The 19,829-nt window shown below is 29.5% G+C and overlaps 1 protein-coding gene across 3 annotated transcripts in view; it reads left to right on the forward strand.

Annotated features, from left to right (window-relative positions):
- Positions 1–19,829, forward strand: part of LOC123012324 (regulating synaptic membrane exocytosis protein 2) — a 120,023-nt gene that overhangs the window by 34,411 nt on the left and 65,783 nt on the right. For 2 of the 3 annotated variants that reach the window (XM_044410205.1, XM_044410290.1), the window contains 3 exons: positions 7,430–7,547; positions 13,161–13,455; positions 16,943–17,156. In XM_044410205.1, the coding sequence (XP_044266140.1) occupies positions 7,430–7,547; positions 13,161–13,455; positions 16,943–17,156 (627 nt within the window). Of the gene's footprint in view, positions 1–7,429; positions 7,548–13,160; positions 13,456–16,942; positions 17,157–18,251; positions 18,362–19,829 lie in introns of those variants that run through there. The other variant, XM_044410375.1, reaches the window with a different exon arrangement.

A 19,829-nucleotide genomic window follows, 5' to 3' on the forward strand; every position in this document is an offset into this window, starting at 1 on the left:
TAAATTTTTGATTCTTTTTTTAATTACTTGTCATTAAACGTGAAAAACAAGAAATTGTTACACTTTTCTTGAGCAAAAAATTTTTTGAATTAAATGTAGCTCTTCATTTTACAACAGTAAAGCTCCTTAATGGCAAAACATTTTTTTTGCTTTTGAAAGTTATTTATAACAAACTCAAACATAATCGGATGTTATGTGTTAAAAATGGTGGATGCGCCGGGTCAAAATTAAATTGTATTAATAATAAAAAATAGTTTTGCCAAAAAGTTTATTACAAAAAACTGTCACCACCATTGTAGCCTATTTTAATCACTCTATAACATTGTAATTGATTGTCAAAATGAAGTAAATGTTGTTTGAATGTTTGCAAACATAGGACTGGACGCTTAAAAAGTCTCGCACAAATTCAGTGAAATGTGGTAAAATAAATGTTGACATGAAAAAATAAAAAAACTAAAGATAATATTCAGTAAAATAACAGGAAATAATAATCCTTATATAAAAATAATGTGGGAACGTTGTCTAATAATAATAATGCCATTGCAATTTGATCAACAATAAAAATTAATAATTTTTTAAACATTGCTTTGTTTTTGTTTTGTTTTGTTTTGTTTTGTTTTGTTTTGTTTTGTTTTGTTTTGTTATTAGAAGCGATAGGTAGATTAGTGCCTTAAAATGTGTGGATAATATATAAAAAAGTATAACAGTGCTCAAAAATGGAAAAAAAAACAACCAGTGTATTAATTTACAAAGAGTTTATGAAAAAAAAAACTTATAGTATACAGTATGTCCCCAGATTGAGTTTACAAGAGGAAAAAAAAATTATCTTTGATTTTACGCCAAAACTGCAAAGGAAAAACATTTTTTGCTTTATATCACACCAACAAATCAAAAACTTCATTATGCTCAGTTACTCAGTAATAAGAAAAGTAATTAAATCAAAAGAAAAATTAACTTTTTTTTTCACTGGATCAGAGTAATGAAGTTTTAAGTACAGATTTGCTTGTTTCAAGTAAAGCAAAAAATGTTTTTCCTTTGCAGTTTTGGCGTAAAATAAAAAAAAATTTCCTCTTGTAAACCCAATCCGGAGACATACTGTATAGTGTATTATTACACCTGAGGTGAAAAATATTTCATAACCCACAAACTTCAGGTTATCTGACCGACCGTATTTAACAAAGTTGAGCATTATAAATAAGTAATTTTTTTATTTTATTGGTGGATATAGAACAAAAAATATAATTTGAAACTACATATCCCTTCTTGTACACCATAACATATTACTACATCATCAATTTCTTCATCAACGATGCTTCAATTGTCATTAAAATAGTCAATTTCTGTGTTTTTGTGTGTCATAAGAATCAATATTTCTTTACAGCAAACGATAAAAACGCGACTAAAGTTTGTTTAATTTCTTAAAATGTACTCCATTTGTTTAATATACACTTGGCAAAATTTCAAAACGCTGATATTCTTATTTTAATATTTCGATTTGTTATATAAATTGCTAAAAGTAGCGTCAAAAAATTGTAATAAATCATTTTAGATGCTAATTCAATTACTGACTTCCCTGAAATATACAATTATATTAAAAGTAATATGTTTTGGTTTCTGATTCTTATTCTAAGAAACAAAAATTGGAAATATCAATATGTTACATAAATTTCCTGAATGGCTCATCCCTTTTATTGATTTTGTGTCTCTGAAACAGGAAATCGTGAAAAATCAGGTAATATTTCCCGTGTAATAAATATGTAAAATATATTATGAGAAAAATGTATTCTGTCGAAAACTGCCAGTTAGAGTTCTATTAGAACTCGATGAAATTGCATTGAAAATCCTTTTCATTGTAAGTTCCGGTCGTCAGTTATTGGACATTAAATTGAAGTCATGCATTTCCGATTTTAGATATACTGTTGGCCATCTGCCAGCTATGATAAGGTATATTTACAATGACCCAAATACGTGAACACGATGAGTGCACGTGAAAAGAATGTAAAATTGCAGACCTTTCACAAGCTTTATTGTATGGCTCAAAATTGCATTATAAAGGAATCGATAGACGGTTATTAAAAGTTTTTGAAATTGCCTACTTAAAATTTTCTTCAGATAATGTGAGATCCTGGAACAAGTCATTATTTCATCTGTTGAAAAATTTCTCAAATAAAAGATTTAGGTATTCGTGCGACTCGGCCCCAATTTTATGATTCTGATGTGATTTATGGAATTAAATTTTAAATTCCAATTGAGAAGTAAACAGTTCTCAGAACGACGTTATAACATCGACAATTTATTTTAATTTTCAAGAAGTTCGTCGGCTCTTGGTTCTTGATGAATTACGTAAATCAAAATATGACAGAGAGCTTTTCACGGTTCGATGATCTCCAAGTACTTAATCATCATCGATTATTTTAACAGCTTGATTTACATAGTGGGTGGTATACGACGCAGAAGGAAGCTTTCAGAAAATACATAAAATTTTTACTCACATTTCCGAGTTAAGGACTTGTTGAATATCATCTTAAGTAGTGAAGWAAGCTAGGTTTTATTTTTGCAGACACAATCTATACATAATTCAAACTGCCATGCTTTTAAAAATTCTTACTCAAATATCAAACATTTCAAATAAAATAATTCGTTTAACATGTTTAGTTTTTAGATAAAAAATTTTGAACTGAACTTTTCTCATTCTTTGAGAAACGGAAACATTAAAACGGAAGCCGGAGGATTTTAGAACTTTCACCCTAYAAAAATTTTCTTTAGGAAGTTTAGATACAAACTCATTTTGTCCCTAGGCGTTTTATCACAAGCGCCTCATCTCTAGTTTTCTAACTGACAATTCTTGTTACTGAATAGCGACATTTTAATATTACAAAATTCATAACTTTTTTAATAAAGTTTGAAACAAAGTAATTGGAGCAGTTAATTAATTGAAATGTGGTACTTTTTTTAACAAAAGCGTTCTGTATACAATTTTAGATCTACGATATGATTAAATGAACGCTTTCAGTTGTAAATAATCAATTAAGTTAGGTGTTTGTAAAATCGATTTTTTATACGCAGCGATAATTTAATGATATTTTTTAATTTACAAAAGCACAATACTCAAAAAAAACTCACCAAATTGTTATTCCCAAGATTGTTACTTAAATTTAAAAGATTGTTACAATGTTTGAGAAAAAACAAAATTGTATCCATTGCAATAAAAGCAAAAATATTTACGTAATTTTATGTTACCTATTAATATAAGAAAAAAAAAATTTCACTTTTGTGACAAAAAAAGGACTTGTTACTCACTTATTATCAAACTTCAATCATTTTGAGACAATTAAGAAACACACCTTGTCTTGTTTTGTTTAAAATATTCAGACAATTCTAATAAGTAAGTTTTCCTTAAATCCACATAATTCTGTACAGCGTTTATCAAATTTTCCAACCTGAATATCTGCACATTCATCTTTCATATGCAGTCCATACAATTCCACTGGGAGTSAACATGAGTACACCAAACACAAACAGTATTGTTTGCGGATGCATTTAACCCCAGAGCCAAATCTGAAAGGCTTATTATACGAAAATGCAATCTTTGTAGGAATGTCTAAGCAGCTTACATGTGTATAAACCTGCAGAGTACAATTTTTGCTTCCAACATTTACCCCCATTTCGTTATAATAATCCAGCAGTCAGAGGTTTTTCCTTCACTACAAGCTTTGAAAACGGCTCGTATAAGCAAGAGTTATATTTGTTAGAATTCAATGTAACTAATCCAAAATCGATAAAATTTGTAAAGCTCTCGCAGCCAAAACGGTTCATTAATTTACTGTTTGCGACAAAAAATAAACAGCTAAAATCGATTGGGATGTTCACTTTAACGTCTCTATTGCTGGGATAATTAATCATTAAATGATAATGTTTTAAAGTGTGGCTCACGTTATTAACTGGAGGGTTTTAATAAACAATTTTGGTCTCTTGCTAATATTCAAGCTTCTGTGTCACATATATCGTTGACTCAGATTAATTAAAACTTGCAATTTACCTCAATAACTAATTTCAAAATCAAAATGATTGTAGGCACTCAAAACTTGTGAAATTTAATTAACGCGYTCTGCATATCAAGTTCGAATTCTCTACCTGTCGACTGCTATAAAAGTATTTTAATATTTTATAATTAAARGCATGATTGTTTCAAGAGAAGCGAACTTTGTAATTTCTTAATATTCACTTATCCTGGAGCTAAATGTGATTCATTGGGGGTTTTGTCACTTTTCTGGGAGGCTTAGGCTAATCAAAAGTGTTTATCTGGGCTGTTTTTGCTATAACAGACGAAAGAATTTTTCCATATGCCCAGTTTGGACGCAATTTTGCGAAAATTCCTTTTTAATTAAATCCTTTTATTCCCCCATTCTCGACATAGGTATGTAAATTAGAGGCAAATTACAACCTCATCAAGAATTCCGGTAAATCATAATAGCCCAGCTACGATCGTAAAAGCTCACAATTATCACGATAAAATTTAATAACATGCCTTCGGCTGAAATTTGTCTACGGATGATATTGCGCTAAAACATGCCATTAGTTGATAAAAATACAACGCTCTCTGGGTATAAATGTTTTCCACAGATGTTGTATATTCACATTTACTGCAGCTGGAAATGCTACTAGTTAGTTAATGTACTTTATCCATCACATTTACAATTCCCTAGAAACTAAAACAAATTTTAGTTTTAAAGCTATGTTGCTTACGTGGCACGGGTATTTATTATGTTCGCTGAAAAATTCTCATGACAAAGAAAGAAAATTCTGTCTCTGTGTGTTTCAATAATTCGTTTGAGTAAAAACGCATTTCGCCAGTTGAAGAGCTTTGTTTCATCCAAGGATTATTAAACCGAAGAAATAACTATAAAAATATACGAGATAAAGCTTGAGAATATATATTTTACGGCCAGGTATAAAAAATACGCTCCTATTTGATTAAGTGAAAAATGTTTATTTATTACTTTTGAATTGATCAGAAATTTAAATGAGTTTTTTTGAAAAAAAAGCTTCAAAAAATTTGCATTCATTTATATGCTTAGTTGAAAGTCGAGAGTTGGTTCGACACTTTTGAATCACTCTGTATACCTTCATTAAAAACAAATGTTCCACCTACACTAATTAGAGCTTTTCCCATGCTTCTCTTTATACAAATAAATAACGAACGTGAAAATACGTATGTTTAGAATAAAATTATTTAATTAATTAACCATATATTGCTCCAATAAGCTATTATACTGCTTATTACAACAAGCAAATTTTTTTAACAATCTAACATGAAAATACAGGGTGTGCATGTAAGGTGAGATACTAGRAATATGGAAAAAATGTTAAAAAAATTTTATCTATAAAAGTTTCGAAATTATGAGAGTTTAAATTTTGTACTTTGACTATATTTATTTTTGTTGGAAAAATAATTTTCCCAGTTTTTCTACTACAGGCTGTTAGAAGAGGAAACAAGGAAGCTGTAAATTGTAACTCTGTTTAGTGTTATTTGTGGCTTTTATTGGCAAAATTTTTGTACCTTTACTAAATAATTATAAAAAACATAGGTATAGAACATCATCTGTATCATTTTCTGACATATACAATTTTTTAAACAGTTTTTGCATCTTTCTGGTATATTATCTTACTTAATTTTTTTCTCTGGAGCGCGAGTTCTGGTTTGCCCATTTTTTTGTTTAAACATTTTCGATAAACTAGCCTTATGTAGATAATAACTGTTTTACAAAAATATTGATAGTTTTGCATCTTGAGGACATTTAACTATGAGAACGAGGAAAAAATGAACAAAAAAATACCCAATTAATTTCACCTTTAATTTTTTTAATTAAGAACAATTTTACGATCAGTGACACATGTGACTGGGCACAATTTCGACGATTTCAACTTTCTTTGGTGTTTCAGTTCTCAGGATTCCAATAAAGGTTCCTTAATTTAACTTTTAATATCAACTATTTACTTTCTTTTATCAGTGTCGTGTATTTTCACAGCGTCGTCTATTTTTAAAGAACTAGAAAAATCAGTAATTTTGCTACATTTCGTACTACTTTTCACAACTTGCTATAAACTTTACCGAGAGTTCTTTACAACTGCGTGAGACAATTTATCATCTTGAAATGATTAAGGGACTATTATGTGTAATTAATAATCTTCAGATACTTTAGATAATCATTCCTGTCAGAAGTGTATTAAAATTAAATTAAAGACACTACATAGATTTTAAACATTATTAAATTTCTTTTTTTCAAAGAAAGATTAAACGCAGTTATTGAAGTAAATAAATAATAAAAAAAATAGGAGATTAACACAGCTGACCCAGTAGCAAATCTCTTTTGGTGTAAACATAAATCCTCTTAAAAATATTACACTGAACTACATATAAAAACGGATAAAATCTGTGAAACTAGTTTTTGATTAAGTGAATACAAGTTGAATTCGTAATAATTTAGATGTTCCATTATAAAGAGTGATACGTTCGCTATTCAGAAATCAGTATAGAATCGCAAATGGTGCGTTGAAGATTTCCACACTATTCTTAACCTTTTGACATAAATATGTAAAAATATAAGACCGCAAAGCAACGTCAGAATACGTAATAGAAAAAAGCTAGGCTCTAGTTCCGGATTTCACCGGAGTTTGTCCGGATTCGCTACGTGGAGCTACAACCCACCATAAATTTTTTAAAACGTCACGACTCCCAAATTGAAAATGACACTTTTAGCGTTCTTGCGAATGCCTTGACCCAATTTAATTTTTACTGCGACGTGGAGTTGAAATAATTTTAAATATATTTTTAATATTTCAACATTGGAATGGCAATAATAGACTGCCGAAATATGCTGTTTATTTTAAGAACTWACTAAATAAATAATACTCTGAAGAATTTCAAAATATAAGAATCTCAAAAATAAATAAAATCTGATTCACTTTTTTAAATTTTGCAAAATTTTTACTCCTATTATTTAAGAGTTATGAGTGTTATGACAATTTTATGACTTTCTCAATAGTTTTATTGTCTTGAATCTGGTAGCGTTTAAGTTTGAGCCTAAAAATAATGATGGTAAAAATGGTTGGCCTCTTTCCGTATTCAGATAATTTTTGATGATTGTTTTCGACCAAATTGGATGCTTTTTATTTATTAAAAGATAAATTTCGCGGAAAAATGTATTATTCTACATCATTTTACGACTTCCCTTTACTGCTTACAGCAGATTGCATTCCTCGTCGAGGCTACACTGATAACTTCTCCAATTTGGACAAATTTCACCTTAAAAAAGAGATTTTCCAAAGCCGTTTCTCCTAATATTCACAATATTGGAACCGTCGTCGAATTTAAATGGCACGTTATAAGATTCAAAGCAAATCTAACCTCTTTAATGTTCGTTCACAGATGGTGGCGGCCGAGTCCGGAGTTGGAACTACCACCGCCGAAGCAGCTGATGGGGGAACAACATTCGGAAAACTGAGACAAACACTTTCTTCCTCTTTACTAACGGCTCAGGATAAAGGTAAAATTTTAATCACTTGCTATTATTAATGTACAGGTTCGGGCAACTAGAAATGCTAAAACACCTAAATGTTGCATGAGACACGAGTAGGTTGCTAAAACTCGCTTTAATAGTGCAGCAAATACTTAAAAAATTCAATAAAGTTTTGCCGACCCTTAAACTTTATATTTGCAGAGTAGAGTGGAACATCGACGTCTTTTCTCCTGATTAAAAGTGAAAATTAAAGAGAGCTAAATTCACAGACACATTTTTTAATTAGCTGGAGAAACAAAGTTGTTTTTAATAAATTGTATTTCAATTTTTTTAGTTTTGAAATTGGTTGGATCCAACTTAACTTAATAACATGTATGTAACAGGTATTTGTTTTTGTTACACTAGAGAAACCTTTAATAAAAAAAATATTTTATGAAAAACTCCGTTCTGAAACATTCCTGAAAATAGCTCTCAGCGAAAATCTAAATAAGATAAAAGGATAAAGCTTCGGTGCAAAAAAGACATCACTACATTAATTCTAGCCACAATTATATTCATTTTATTTCCAACTCCGCAACATCAGAAATAAAATGTGTGTTCATTTCGTAGTTCTGCGCAAATAAAACTACCAGAATGAGTTGGTTAATATCCTAAATCAGGTAATTTAGACGCTAAGCCCTGGAGCTCCGTTCGTGAAAAATTAAAACGGTTTAGATCCGGTATCTGTCTCGAGAGTATTGACAAAATATTTCGCCTACGTATTTTCGTTAGTAATGTGGAAAAATTTATTGGCTTAACATCAGACTAAGTTATGTTATGGGTTATAATTTTACGAGGCGGTCGGTGGAGAGTTTATCGATTATCCATCGCCCTGTGTAAACAGGAAATCGGGGGCACTCATTGAACTAGCTTATCCCGGAAAATAAGAAAGTGATCTCCGAGGAAACAGTCACTCGCATTTCACCAAGCTAAGCCGCAGATGAGAGATTTAGATTTCGTTCGAGGACAAAAATTCTTTTACAGCAAATACACAAAAGTCTGGTTGGCGTAAAATATTGTGAATCTATTTATAGCAAAAATTCTAATCGCTCTCAATTAAATTATTCATATTTTAATTCCCTGATTATTGAAAATCTGCCCCCACTGTGCGAATTTACAAATTCAATTAAAATTTAAACGAACGAAGGTGTAAATGTATTAAGTATAAAAGTCATTAAACGACCGGAAATTTCCGTCAAATTCACCAACTTATTTGATTTACAAAAAGTATTTATAAATAGAAGTTAATTCTTCTTGCTACTTTAGTACAAGACGTGGCTTAAACATTGTAATACTCATTCAAATATTAACATTGCACTATGTAAACTTACAAAGTAAAACTATTTAACAGAGAGTTGTGACATGAAAACGAGTACTAAGTAAACAACCCAAATTTCATACAATTACACAAAACTAGCATTTTTTCAGCAATTTTAATTTTCTTATTATTTAATTTAAAATGTTTTTTAAGTAATAACACACCACAAACTAAGTCTATTTTTCACTTTGTTTGAATAACAAGTTTTGTGAAAATCGGATTTCAAGTACAACAAATACTCAGGATGTCAGTCAACAACCGACAACAGTGTGTGTCAACCCACACAAAACTCACGTTTTCATATCTTTATATCGTATCGCAAGAGATGGATACACAATTACTTCCTAGTCAGCCTGTCCTTAAATGCTTCTTTTCAAGCTGACACAAATCATAATTCTGTATAAAGAAATATCAAGAGCGAACACAAAAAATGCTCCTCGAAGCTGTTAAACACAATATTAATTATTACCACATTTCAACAATGTTAATTTTTAAATCGCTAAGACTATGTACAGGGCAGCTAATTTATCAGATCTTTTTTATTTCCAGCTTTATAAATTACCTGAGGATGTAGTCTTAAGACTCCTCTATACACCAAAATACAATTTTTCTTCATTATTCTGATATTAAAATCTTTACACCCACATATTGTGCAGTTGATTTTTAATTTAGTCTAACATGTAATTATATTAACAAAATAACATGACAATATAATTAGGATCAATATCAGTTGCAAACTGATAATCATCGTTAATTTAATTTAAAGGCTTTTGTCAATGTAATTATATATTCTTGCGCTACATCCTTTCAAATAAACAACAATGACAAAATAAATTAGATACGTAAACAAAAACTACATTTGCACTCTTCTAATGTTTTATATGAAAATTTTGAACTTTATCCGGAATGGAAGAAAAACTATGTACTTGTATTTAGTTTAGTAATATTACAGTGATTCATTCTACAGAACTAGAATTAATACTTAAAAAAAATATTAAAAACTTTCGTCGCTTTTTTGATACATTACTTGGGCTTCGAAAGCACTTGCTACTTTTTAGCTATTAAGGTAACAAGAGTTTTAAACTATAAAACTTGTGTTGTCTTCAAAATTTTTTCTAATACTAATATTGAATCATTTTACTAAACTCAAAAATTGTTGTAAAGAATTTCGTCAAAATTAAGACAACACAATGCCAAGATAAGAGTATTTTATGTAGTTATAAAATACGTTGTAATTGACGAAGTATTTTATAGAAGAGCGTATATTAATGACAACATAAGAGGTAATAAGCTTAAATGCACCATAGAAAGATATTAGTGTTGGCWTTTTTATTTTAATGTTAGGAATTAAAAATCATAGATAACAGTAGTCACTGGCTTTATTACTGTTTTGTATTTATTATAGTTATAAAAGTACTCCATTAAAGATGTTACGAGAACGAAATTTTTTCAATTGAAAATATAAATTAAAACAATCTACTCCGATACTATAGTAGGTACATTTCATTGATGTAACGGAACAAAAAAATCTAAGCTCGTTTATTCGGATTACAGTCATTTTGGACGTATGTAGTTTATCATTTTTATATAAAGTATCCCTTGCGTGCAACTGTGTAATATTTTTGTTTTTATGGCTCATATACATACCTACATACATTATGTACACTCCAACACGTTATGGTAGTAAGAATATGAATAGTGATTTTTTCAGYAATTTTCTAATTACTAATTTTTAACAGATTAGTTTTTAAGATAAAATAAATTCAACAAAAGTTTYATTGCTACAGCTAACAAATAGGCTAAAACTATTCAAATTTTTATTAWTAGTCCTACATAAAAATATACCTACCACTGCTTCCACCTTTTTTCCATTAAACACAAAATTTATACAATTTAAAATTAATATATGTAATTATTAAAATTTCACAACAATTCTTCACACATTTTTTGTGAAAATTGTTTACTTCTCCGTCAAAAACTCACACACTTTTTATTTTATGACTTATGAGTGTTAATATCAATGTAAAAATTGAAATATATACATACTTTGATTTATTTCAAAATCGTCTTAGGTAGTTATAAAAATTATAAATTACTTATTCATTGAAAAAAAAAATTGTATACCACTCGTGAGACGTGTTATTCAYATGCAGAATTCTGCTAATGGATCAAAAATGCATTTAATCACTTGTAGTACAAATAGCTATTATGAAAATAGGTACTTTTCTTAATATCAATATATTTAATGAAATTTCGTACTTTTGCTGTAAATTTTCTTAATGTTCACAAGAAAATTATATTCACACAAATTATAATTCATTCTTTTGTGTGATCAAATCATGAAGATAAAAAAATTACGCAAGTTTTCACGCTGAATTTACAAAAGTAAAAGGGTTGATAAAGCTTTTAGGCTAAATTATATYGTAGCTAACAAAAAACTAATATGCCTAAATCTCTCGTGCATCGATTATTATATWCATTTATTGACCTACAAAGTTTTCTTTGGCTTGTGCGTGACCTAAACCTATTTATTAGAACGAGTGATGGTCTTAACCCAGTTAATGCAAGTCTCTGGAATCCTTCGTTGTTTATAGATTCGATATTTATCTTACAAACCATTTTACTTTCAARTAATTACTTTCCACTCTTGCTCATTTAGTTGAGATGTAAATAGATAATCCAATTCTTGTTTTTGTACAGGTTTATAATAATTATAATAATGAAAAATATGCTCAATTMAAAAATACCTATGTAGATACATAACTCGCGCCCCAGAGAAAACCAGATACCAGAAATATGGAGAAAATGTTTGACATTTGACATTTTTTTGTCTATTTAGTGATAYTGATGATCTTGTATGTTTTTTACAATTATTTGGTAAAGGTATAAAAAATTTTCCAATAAAAGCCATAAATAACATTGAACAGAGTTACAATTTAGGATACAGCTTTCTTGTTTCCTCTTCTAATAGCCTGAAGCAAAAAAACTTGGAAAATTATTTTTCCAACAGAAATAAATAGTGTCAAAATGCAAAATTTAAACTCTCAGAACTTCGAAATTTTTGTAGATATTTTTTTTTWAATTTTTTCCMTGTTCCTGGGGCGCAAGTTTTGGCGGMTGCTGTATATCCAATAATGTGTGTACACAAAACAAAACCTCTCCATTAGGTAATCCGAAATAAAAATAAACTCTCCACCATCTCGTTAGATAGCTCTCCGCGGGCAGACTAATCAGATTAAATAAATCCAAAGAATTAATTAATTTTAAATTCCGTGTTGAATTAACTGCAGGTAGGTAGCAAAGTTGAAATGACTTTGTATAACTCGGAATCAGCAATTTAAAAACTACAACTAAATGGAATTTTCTTTGGTATCGCCTCCTAGCATCATAAATATTTATTTACTTTAAGTTTAATGAGAGAATGCATCTGGCTATAAAAAGTTTCACGGTGAAAGATTTCTCTAACTTTTTAAAAGGCTAAATAACTTGAGTTASTTGAGGACTTTAACGTTAGCTCTGAGATATTTTATGCAGGGTGCACACAGACAAATGTTCGAAAATTAATTTACCGTGAAAAGCTTTAACACGTACAAATAATTTCTATGCGCTGAGAATAAAAATGGCGAATGTTGAATCACATTTAAGCTGCTTTTAATTTATTCYATTCGTTTGAAAAGTTAAATATCATGCTTGAAAATATATTTACTCYTCGATGCGTACGAAATATCGATTAAAAAATGTCCTTCTCAGTGCATTCTCAGTGATATTGCACATAACGACGCAGGTATCGTATTGATTTTTTAATATTGAAGTTTCAAGCAATTTCATTTTGTATGTTTTGGGATTGTAGATTGATGGAGGTTCCATAGGTTTGATTAAAAAGTACAGCTTATCTTTTTATTTTGCCCGACTATTTTACCTTTCTAGAATAAACAGAAATAAAGCAATTGAACAATGTTTTGTCAAGAATTTTAATTCTGTTGCCAAACATAAAAAAAATTCTGAGTAAAAACAAAGAGAAATGGATTCAGGAAGTTAATTGCAACAGCAGCATTTTCACTTCAGCAGGCTGAAAAATGATCGTGAGCAAAATTAGGTGTTCGTTCACCCCTGATCGCTCCTAAATGTTCCGTGATTAATCCATGTGAAAATTTTATTATGCGGCACTAGTCTAACTAGAACGTGTCATCTGGAAATAATCGTATTTCCCATTTCCCTTTTGATTAAATCGATTTGATCATCGTTTTTCTATTATCCAACTCATTGATGTTTGTTTATTTCAGTGACGAAAATGTCCCCGAGACCGTCATTAATACCGGATATCGAGCCGTCACCCCCTGCCGATGAAAAGCCGCCGGTTACGATGGCGCCTCCAACTCCTCCTGTGGTTAAACCGGAGCCCGGTAAACCCCCCAGTAGAGCGGGAGCGTGCCGGGTGTGCCTCAAGGCTTTTAAACCCGATGATTTCAGCAGGACGTGTGCCGAATGTACGCAGCGAGTGTGCGAGGATTGTGCCAGTTATAGCAAATTAGCTGAAGATGAGGATCCCACCAACTGGACCTGCAGCGTTTGTAGAAGGTTTGCTATTATGTGAATAAACCTCTTATCCCTTCAGAAGATAGCAAAACATGAACAAATTTATATTATATTTTTCGCATTTTTTTATTAATTAATGTGCATCGAAGTAGTCGTTGAAAGGGATGATTTTAAGATGGCAACCATGCAAAAATCCAAATAATCAAAACCTCATCTTCCCTATAAATTATTTTTTCAAATAAATGTGTACCCCCCAGGTAGCAAAAAATTATTAAAATTATCAACGTAATTAACATAGAGATTTTTGCCATTATTGATGTGATTAACTTTGTTCTGAATTATATCAATGACACTTTTTGTGTAAATCAGCCTTTAAGTTAAAGATGCATTTAGACTTCTACAATATGCTTGATGCACAATAATATGAAAATGAGTGTATAAAGGGTAAAAAAAAATTCATCACTGCATCATACTTATTTTTAATTTGGGTTTTAAATACACATCAACAAAAATTAACTGAATTAATGAAATTAATTGTTTCCATCCACAAGTCTTTTTTTACATTTATTTTACCAAAAAAAGATATTTTTGAGATTCAAAAAACTAAACAATAAAAAAATTTCAATATTGTTTCTTTGCCAGATAGAGAAAAAAGCACAAAAACTTTGTACTATTGGGCTATCACGCTTTTAAAAGTAAATATCTTACATAGGTGAATACAACCTATTTATTATTTAGAATAATAAGACATAAATAGTAGCAATTTTAACGTATTTTAGTGTCAAAAACTATCATAATCTTTTAAACGAGTCATTTTGAGTTACGTCGGCTTTGTAACTCTTTCAAGATTTTACGTTTTTGGACATTTTTTATAAATATCTGTCACAAAATAATTGTGTATTGCATTGCTTTTTATAAAGCTTGTACTAGAAGCTAAAGTTTCTGTAAATATAAAAGTAAATCAAATAATTTTTGAAAAAAACAAAATAATAATCTATAAAATCAAAATTTCTTTCACCAAGACTTCATTCTAAATAACTTATTGAAGCTAAGGACTTAAACCTTTTAAATCACCAGACACATTTTTACATATTAAAAATGATAATAATCCAATGATAATTAATTTGACACATCTAAAATTTGCTTTGAAGTAAAAAAATCCAGAAATGCAATTTAAATCCATAAACAATTTATTACGGTAAAAATCTACAATAAAAATACCAAATAATTTTTTAAGCGTATTTGAACTACAGTAAACTAGTCTGCACTGTAATGCAATCTAAATGAAGTAATTTTTAAATTTTTTGCTGAATTTAGAGAAAAAAGTTTTTACTCGCAAACGTCACAAAAGTGACCTTTGGCAAGTTTCACCTTTTAAGCATAGAGTAAAAACTTTGTTTTTTTGCTAAAAAGTTTTTTACTTTTACCATGACATTTACCATTGTTTTTTGCTGCTTCAGCATTTTCTAGAGAGGTACATTGTAGATCATTAGCATTCGACATTTGGCTACTAACTGCACTAGTCATCCACAAGTAAAATAATAAACACTTTCAAAAATCTCAACATAAATTCGGATAATTAATTATGAATACGTTTGCGGATAAAATAGTAGATGTTATTTAGAGTAAGTGAGTTTATGTGGCTCAGCTGAATTATTTGCCTCACTGTGTTCGACAAAATAAAGTTTTAGTGTCACCACATCTATCACTTTTACTCCTAATAACATAATATATAATACTATTTGCTCTTTGCTAAAATAGCATTATTACGCATCTATTCATTTTCTATTATAGTCACTCTATAGTCACTCTTCCAGCTTCAATCTCAATAGAGATAAGCTTTTTTAAGAAAGTTTATTAAAACAGTATGTCTTACATTAGAGTATTTTTTTAATTAACAATGTTTCAAAATAGACACAAAATTCTATAACAAAAACTTTCAAAAGTAGGTATGTCCTACATAAATTTTAAATGAACCCAAATGCACTAGCGTGTTTTACCGAAAACACTACAATTATTTAGTATTTTTAAGAACTTGAAGCAAAGTTTGTTTCTAATACATAAATTAGCTATGAGGAAATTCCTCTAACTAAATCTTCATGCAGAACTACTGTTTCCATGCAAATTGAATCATTTATTTTAACAAGTTGTCTTGCATCGAGATTAGATGCTAGGTATCTAAAAATTGATGCATTTATAATTAATTCAGTCAAGTGTTTCAACAATTCCAACAGAAATGAGTTACCAGAAACAAAAAGTAAAAAGTAGCGGCTTAGGTGAATTCACCTAGTCTGTTTTTTTTTAATTATTAAAGGAAGTTGGCAGTTCCGATTTTTTAAATTAATTTGAAAACAATGTCATTAAAGTCAACACAAAAAAATGTCTAAGAAAAATTATAGACGAAACACCAAAAACGGAACAAATTTGGAACCGCTAACAGTTTTTAGAAATTTGGAAACGAAAGAACGCAATTAAATCAGTGTCTTGTGCATCGTTTTTGAGAAACCAGTTGAAAAAGTAACAATTTTGAAACTAAATCTGGARAAAAATTTATAAAATGCATCAACTTTGAGCTCATTTCAATAAATTACACAAAATTTATTGCCAATCATCATAATACCCACTTGTATCTTTTGTTAAATAACTTTTTTCTGTATATACTTCCTTTTTCTTCCAAGTTTTTCTAGCAAGAACCTCATTTTTCTTTACAACATTGTACTTACTTGCGAGGTGTTTCTACCAAAATTATTAGCACTGAACTTCAGGTAATGATGTGTGTCCCCAAGTATTCAATTATAGCGTTTTCAAAGAGCAAACGGGCACACGAGATTTATAAAGGTCAAAATTTTGACAACATCTTAATTTAAAAACATAACCATAATTTTTTAACAAAATTTCTAGGGACAAAACCAATTTTTTCATCAAAATTTTGACTTGGTAATTTCCATTTAAAGAAAAAACAGACTTTAACTACTTTATTTTTTAATTAATGAATAATGAAAAAATCACAATTGGTTTGCTGATACAGAACCTAAAACCTCTTTTGTTAAAATAAGTGCAGACAAAGCGATACATTAACAATGTACAACACATAATGGCTAAAAAGAACCTCTTTTATCTCACCCAGTTCTTGTAAGTGTACTTACAACGCCATAAAACACATGATAAAAGAGACAGTGGATCATCGGTTAGTTACGTTATAACAACTTTCGTAATTACTTTACGAGATAAATCAATCTTTACGAGTCATCACGTAGAATTTGTATTATTTTCATTAGATTATAAATAAGGATTTTGTTGATTAATAAAAATTAAGGTATCAAGGTGGTAATTTTCATATTATCGTTTGTGTCGAGTATTAAAATATTACAGGCCGGCACTCGTGTGACATATCTATTATTAAACCGCTCAAAGTTATTGCCCTTTTATCGCGTTAAAAAACCCTCTCTGAAGTCAGCGGGAGTTTAATCATGTGATTGATTAGCTTGTTGTAAAGCTAAGGGTTGGATTAACATATTTGTTGTTGTAGGAAATTGCAATCAAGAGCGGCATTGGCTCAAGACTCATCGGAGAGTTTGTTGGACGTTCCAATACAAGAATTACAGAGAAGGCATTCCGAGGCGCGGTTGGGATCCGGGGGTGGCTTGACGACGGGAATGGGGAGCGGTTTAGCCCCACCTCGTAGCCCGGAACTTAGGAGGCACTCGGATGTGTCCCCTGCTTCGCTCAAGGAACTGGAAAAGGTAAATGTAATTCCATAATGGACTGTTGTTCGTCCTCACTTAAGGTCTTTCATATGGATTGAGACAAACCACCCGCTACACCAAACACAAAAAAGTTCGTATTTTAATGTTTTCCCAGTAAGAAAAAAACAAGTCTTACAGTTTGTTGTATTTTAATTTTTTTAATTTAAATTCTCACCACCAAAGATATAGTCCTAAAATTTTTATAACACACCCGTTGTGATTTGTATACCAGAACAACTTTTGTATTTTTCAGAAACTAATAACTAGTCAGAAACATAAATTATTTATTATTACAGTTTCCAACAAAAAAAATACTAAATTTAATAATAATGAAAGTAAAATTATTATCTAACTAAACACAACAAAAACCTGAACAAAATAAACTATTTTAGGTTTTTTGAATTTTGTTAAATCTTACACTAAGAATAACATTCTTAAAGCTTAAGTTAAAGAGATTTTTTTTCATGAATAGAATAAAATTCACTTTATTTTTTCTATCTGCACCATTTGTCTGATATCATTTCTTATTCTAACCGGAATTGACTTCGTACGTCTTTTTCGCTGCGAATATATTTCAACTTGCTCGCCTCTTTTCTTATTTTTCACACTAACTCTTACTCTGAAACCTAAGGGTTATCGCCCTTTGAATCTTTGAGAAGTGTTTTTCCTCTACGATATTCTTGACATAATGTATCTTTTGTGGAACTGTCGGTTCGCCATATTTCGACTTTGTAAAATTTGCTGACCGGAAACCAGCATTTCTTTTTTAAACTACCAAAATTGAATTTAAAAATGTGATAGCAAGCCACGTAGAAAAGATTTTTTTTCTCTAGATTATTAGTTACTTTGTACAAATTCATTTGAAATAAATTATATTTAAAAGATGATAATAGTTTTCATCACTACTTTAACAATTCTTTCACATATATAATTATTACAAAGACAATAGCTTCCATTCCACACATTTACTTGCATAAACTTACAATTAAACACTACTCAAATGAATTTTAATTATTGYCTCAATTCGCTTCCATTCGCAGTTATCGCTTTCCATTTATCGGACTAATCGCTTTGTATCGCCGGCCCATCGTCACCTGTATGAGTATATGAGGGCCCGAAGGGATATTCCTAAAAATTCAAGACTTTTACCCCGAACATTGAAGAATTTTACCGAAACATCTAAATACTTGGAATCACAACGGGTCAGAAATAGCTCTTAGAATGATCCCCAAGGCTGAAAAACATGAAAATTGTAGCACGCTTTAGACAAAATACGCTTTTTCACAAATATTAGTACTCCCTACTTACATACAATAGTATTAATAGTTTTTGATGCACTTGATCAAACAATGCAAAACTAACAGCTATAAAATGTTATTTCACAATTATTATATTACTCATTTCTTTAGTAAATATACTCGTATTGCTTGAGTTATTATTCAATATGTTTAATTATGCAGCATTTTTTACAATGAGATCAAAAAGTCTTTCTATGAAAGCAGCGAAGAAATTTACAACGTATGTCCGCAAAACATAAAATGTCTTAAATGACAAATGAGAAAAATCAAAATAATTTATACAGTAAATTATGACAGGAAACCGTGTTTTTTGGCTAAACACYCTCGTATTAGAGTATTTTAAAAGGTTCCAAAAAACAGTTCAATTTACTTAGATCAATATTTCAATTTTTATTAAATAATTTTTGACATCTACTTAATATATGAACTACCATAGCACATACGTCCTCAACTAGTACGCCTATATTTTTTGATAGAAATACTTTTTGATCGCATTGCTTATGTATGTACGAAAGTAATTCAGAAAAAAAATTGCCTAGCTCTATAAAAACAGACGATAACATTTTTATTAGTCATTAAATAACTGAAACATTATTTGTGATTTAAATGCCAGTTTCGTGTCAGTTGTTATATTTATTACAATTTAGCATTTTGCGAAAAAATTAAACAAATAAAATAGAGCAGCAAAGTGTTTATTTTCTGAAGAAAGGTTAGGAATAAATGCATTAGCGTCGAAGAATGTTATCTTAAAAAATAAAATTGTGAAAATGAGAGACTCTTTTCGTGTCTAGGTAACTTTTTTTCTGAATTTTCCTCGTATATAATTTAATAATAATAATAATTCAGTAAGACACATTTGAGTGTAATATAAATTATATGGAAAAACCGCAGATATTTAATTTAATTTAAATTTAATTTAATTTAATTTTGTTATACAGAGTGGCATAGCTTTCAACCGCACAACTATATAATTGCTATACAAAATTAATAAAAAGTTTAAAACCAAATGTTTTTTCTTATCATTCGCTTTCAGAAAATAAGAAATAATAAAAATTATAGAGTTATAAAACCTGTGATAGTGTTTTGAAATTGAAAATTTGTTTTGTTTTGTAGTTTTATCAAAATGGCAACTTATATAAACAAAAAATAAAAATGAAATAAAATCTAGGTAGTTGTAATCTTTAGAACACAGCTTTTGAAAGAAAAAAGTTTTATAGTGAATTGCCATTGAAAAAAATTAAAACTATTGCAAAACTCAAAAACAAAAGATAATGATAAGACGTCACATTTTTATATTACATAATCATTCATTAATTAGTTTAAATAAATTAGTTAAAAAATAAATAGTTATATTAACACTGTATAATATGAC

The sequence above is a fragment of the Tribolium madens genome, unplaced genomic scaffold, assembly GCF_015345945.1.
Source record: "Tribolium madens isolate multiple individuals breed KSU strain unplaced genomic scaffold, Tmad_KSU_1.1 Scaffold_11;HRSCAF=98;Tcas5.2_LG3b, whole genome shotgun sequence".
Taxonomy (NCBI): Eukaryota; Metazoa; Arthropoda; class Insecta; order Coleoptera; family Tenebrionidae; genus Tribolium; species Tribolium madens.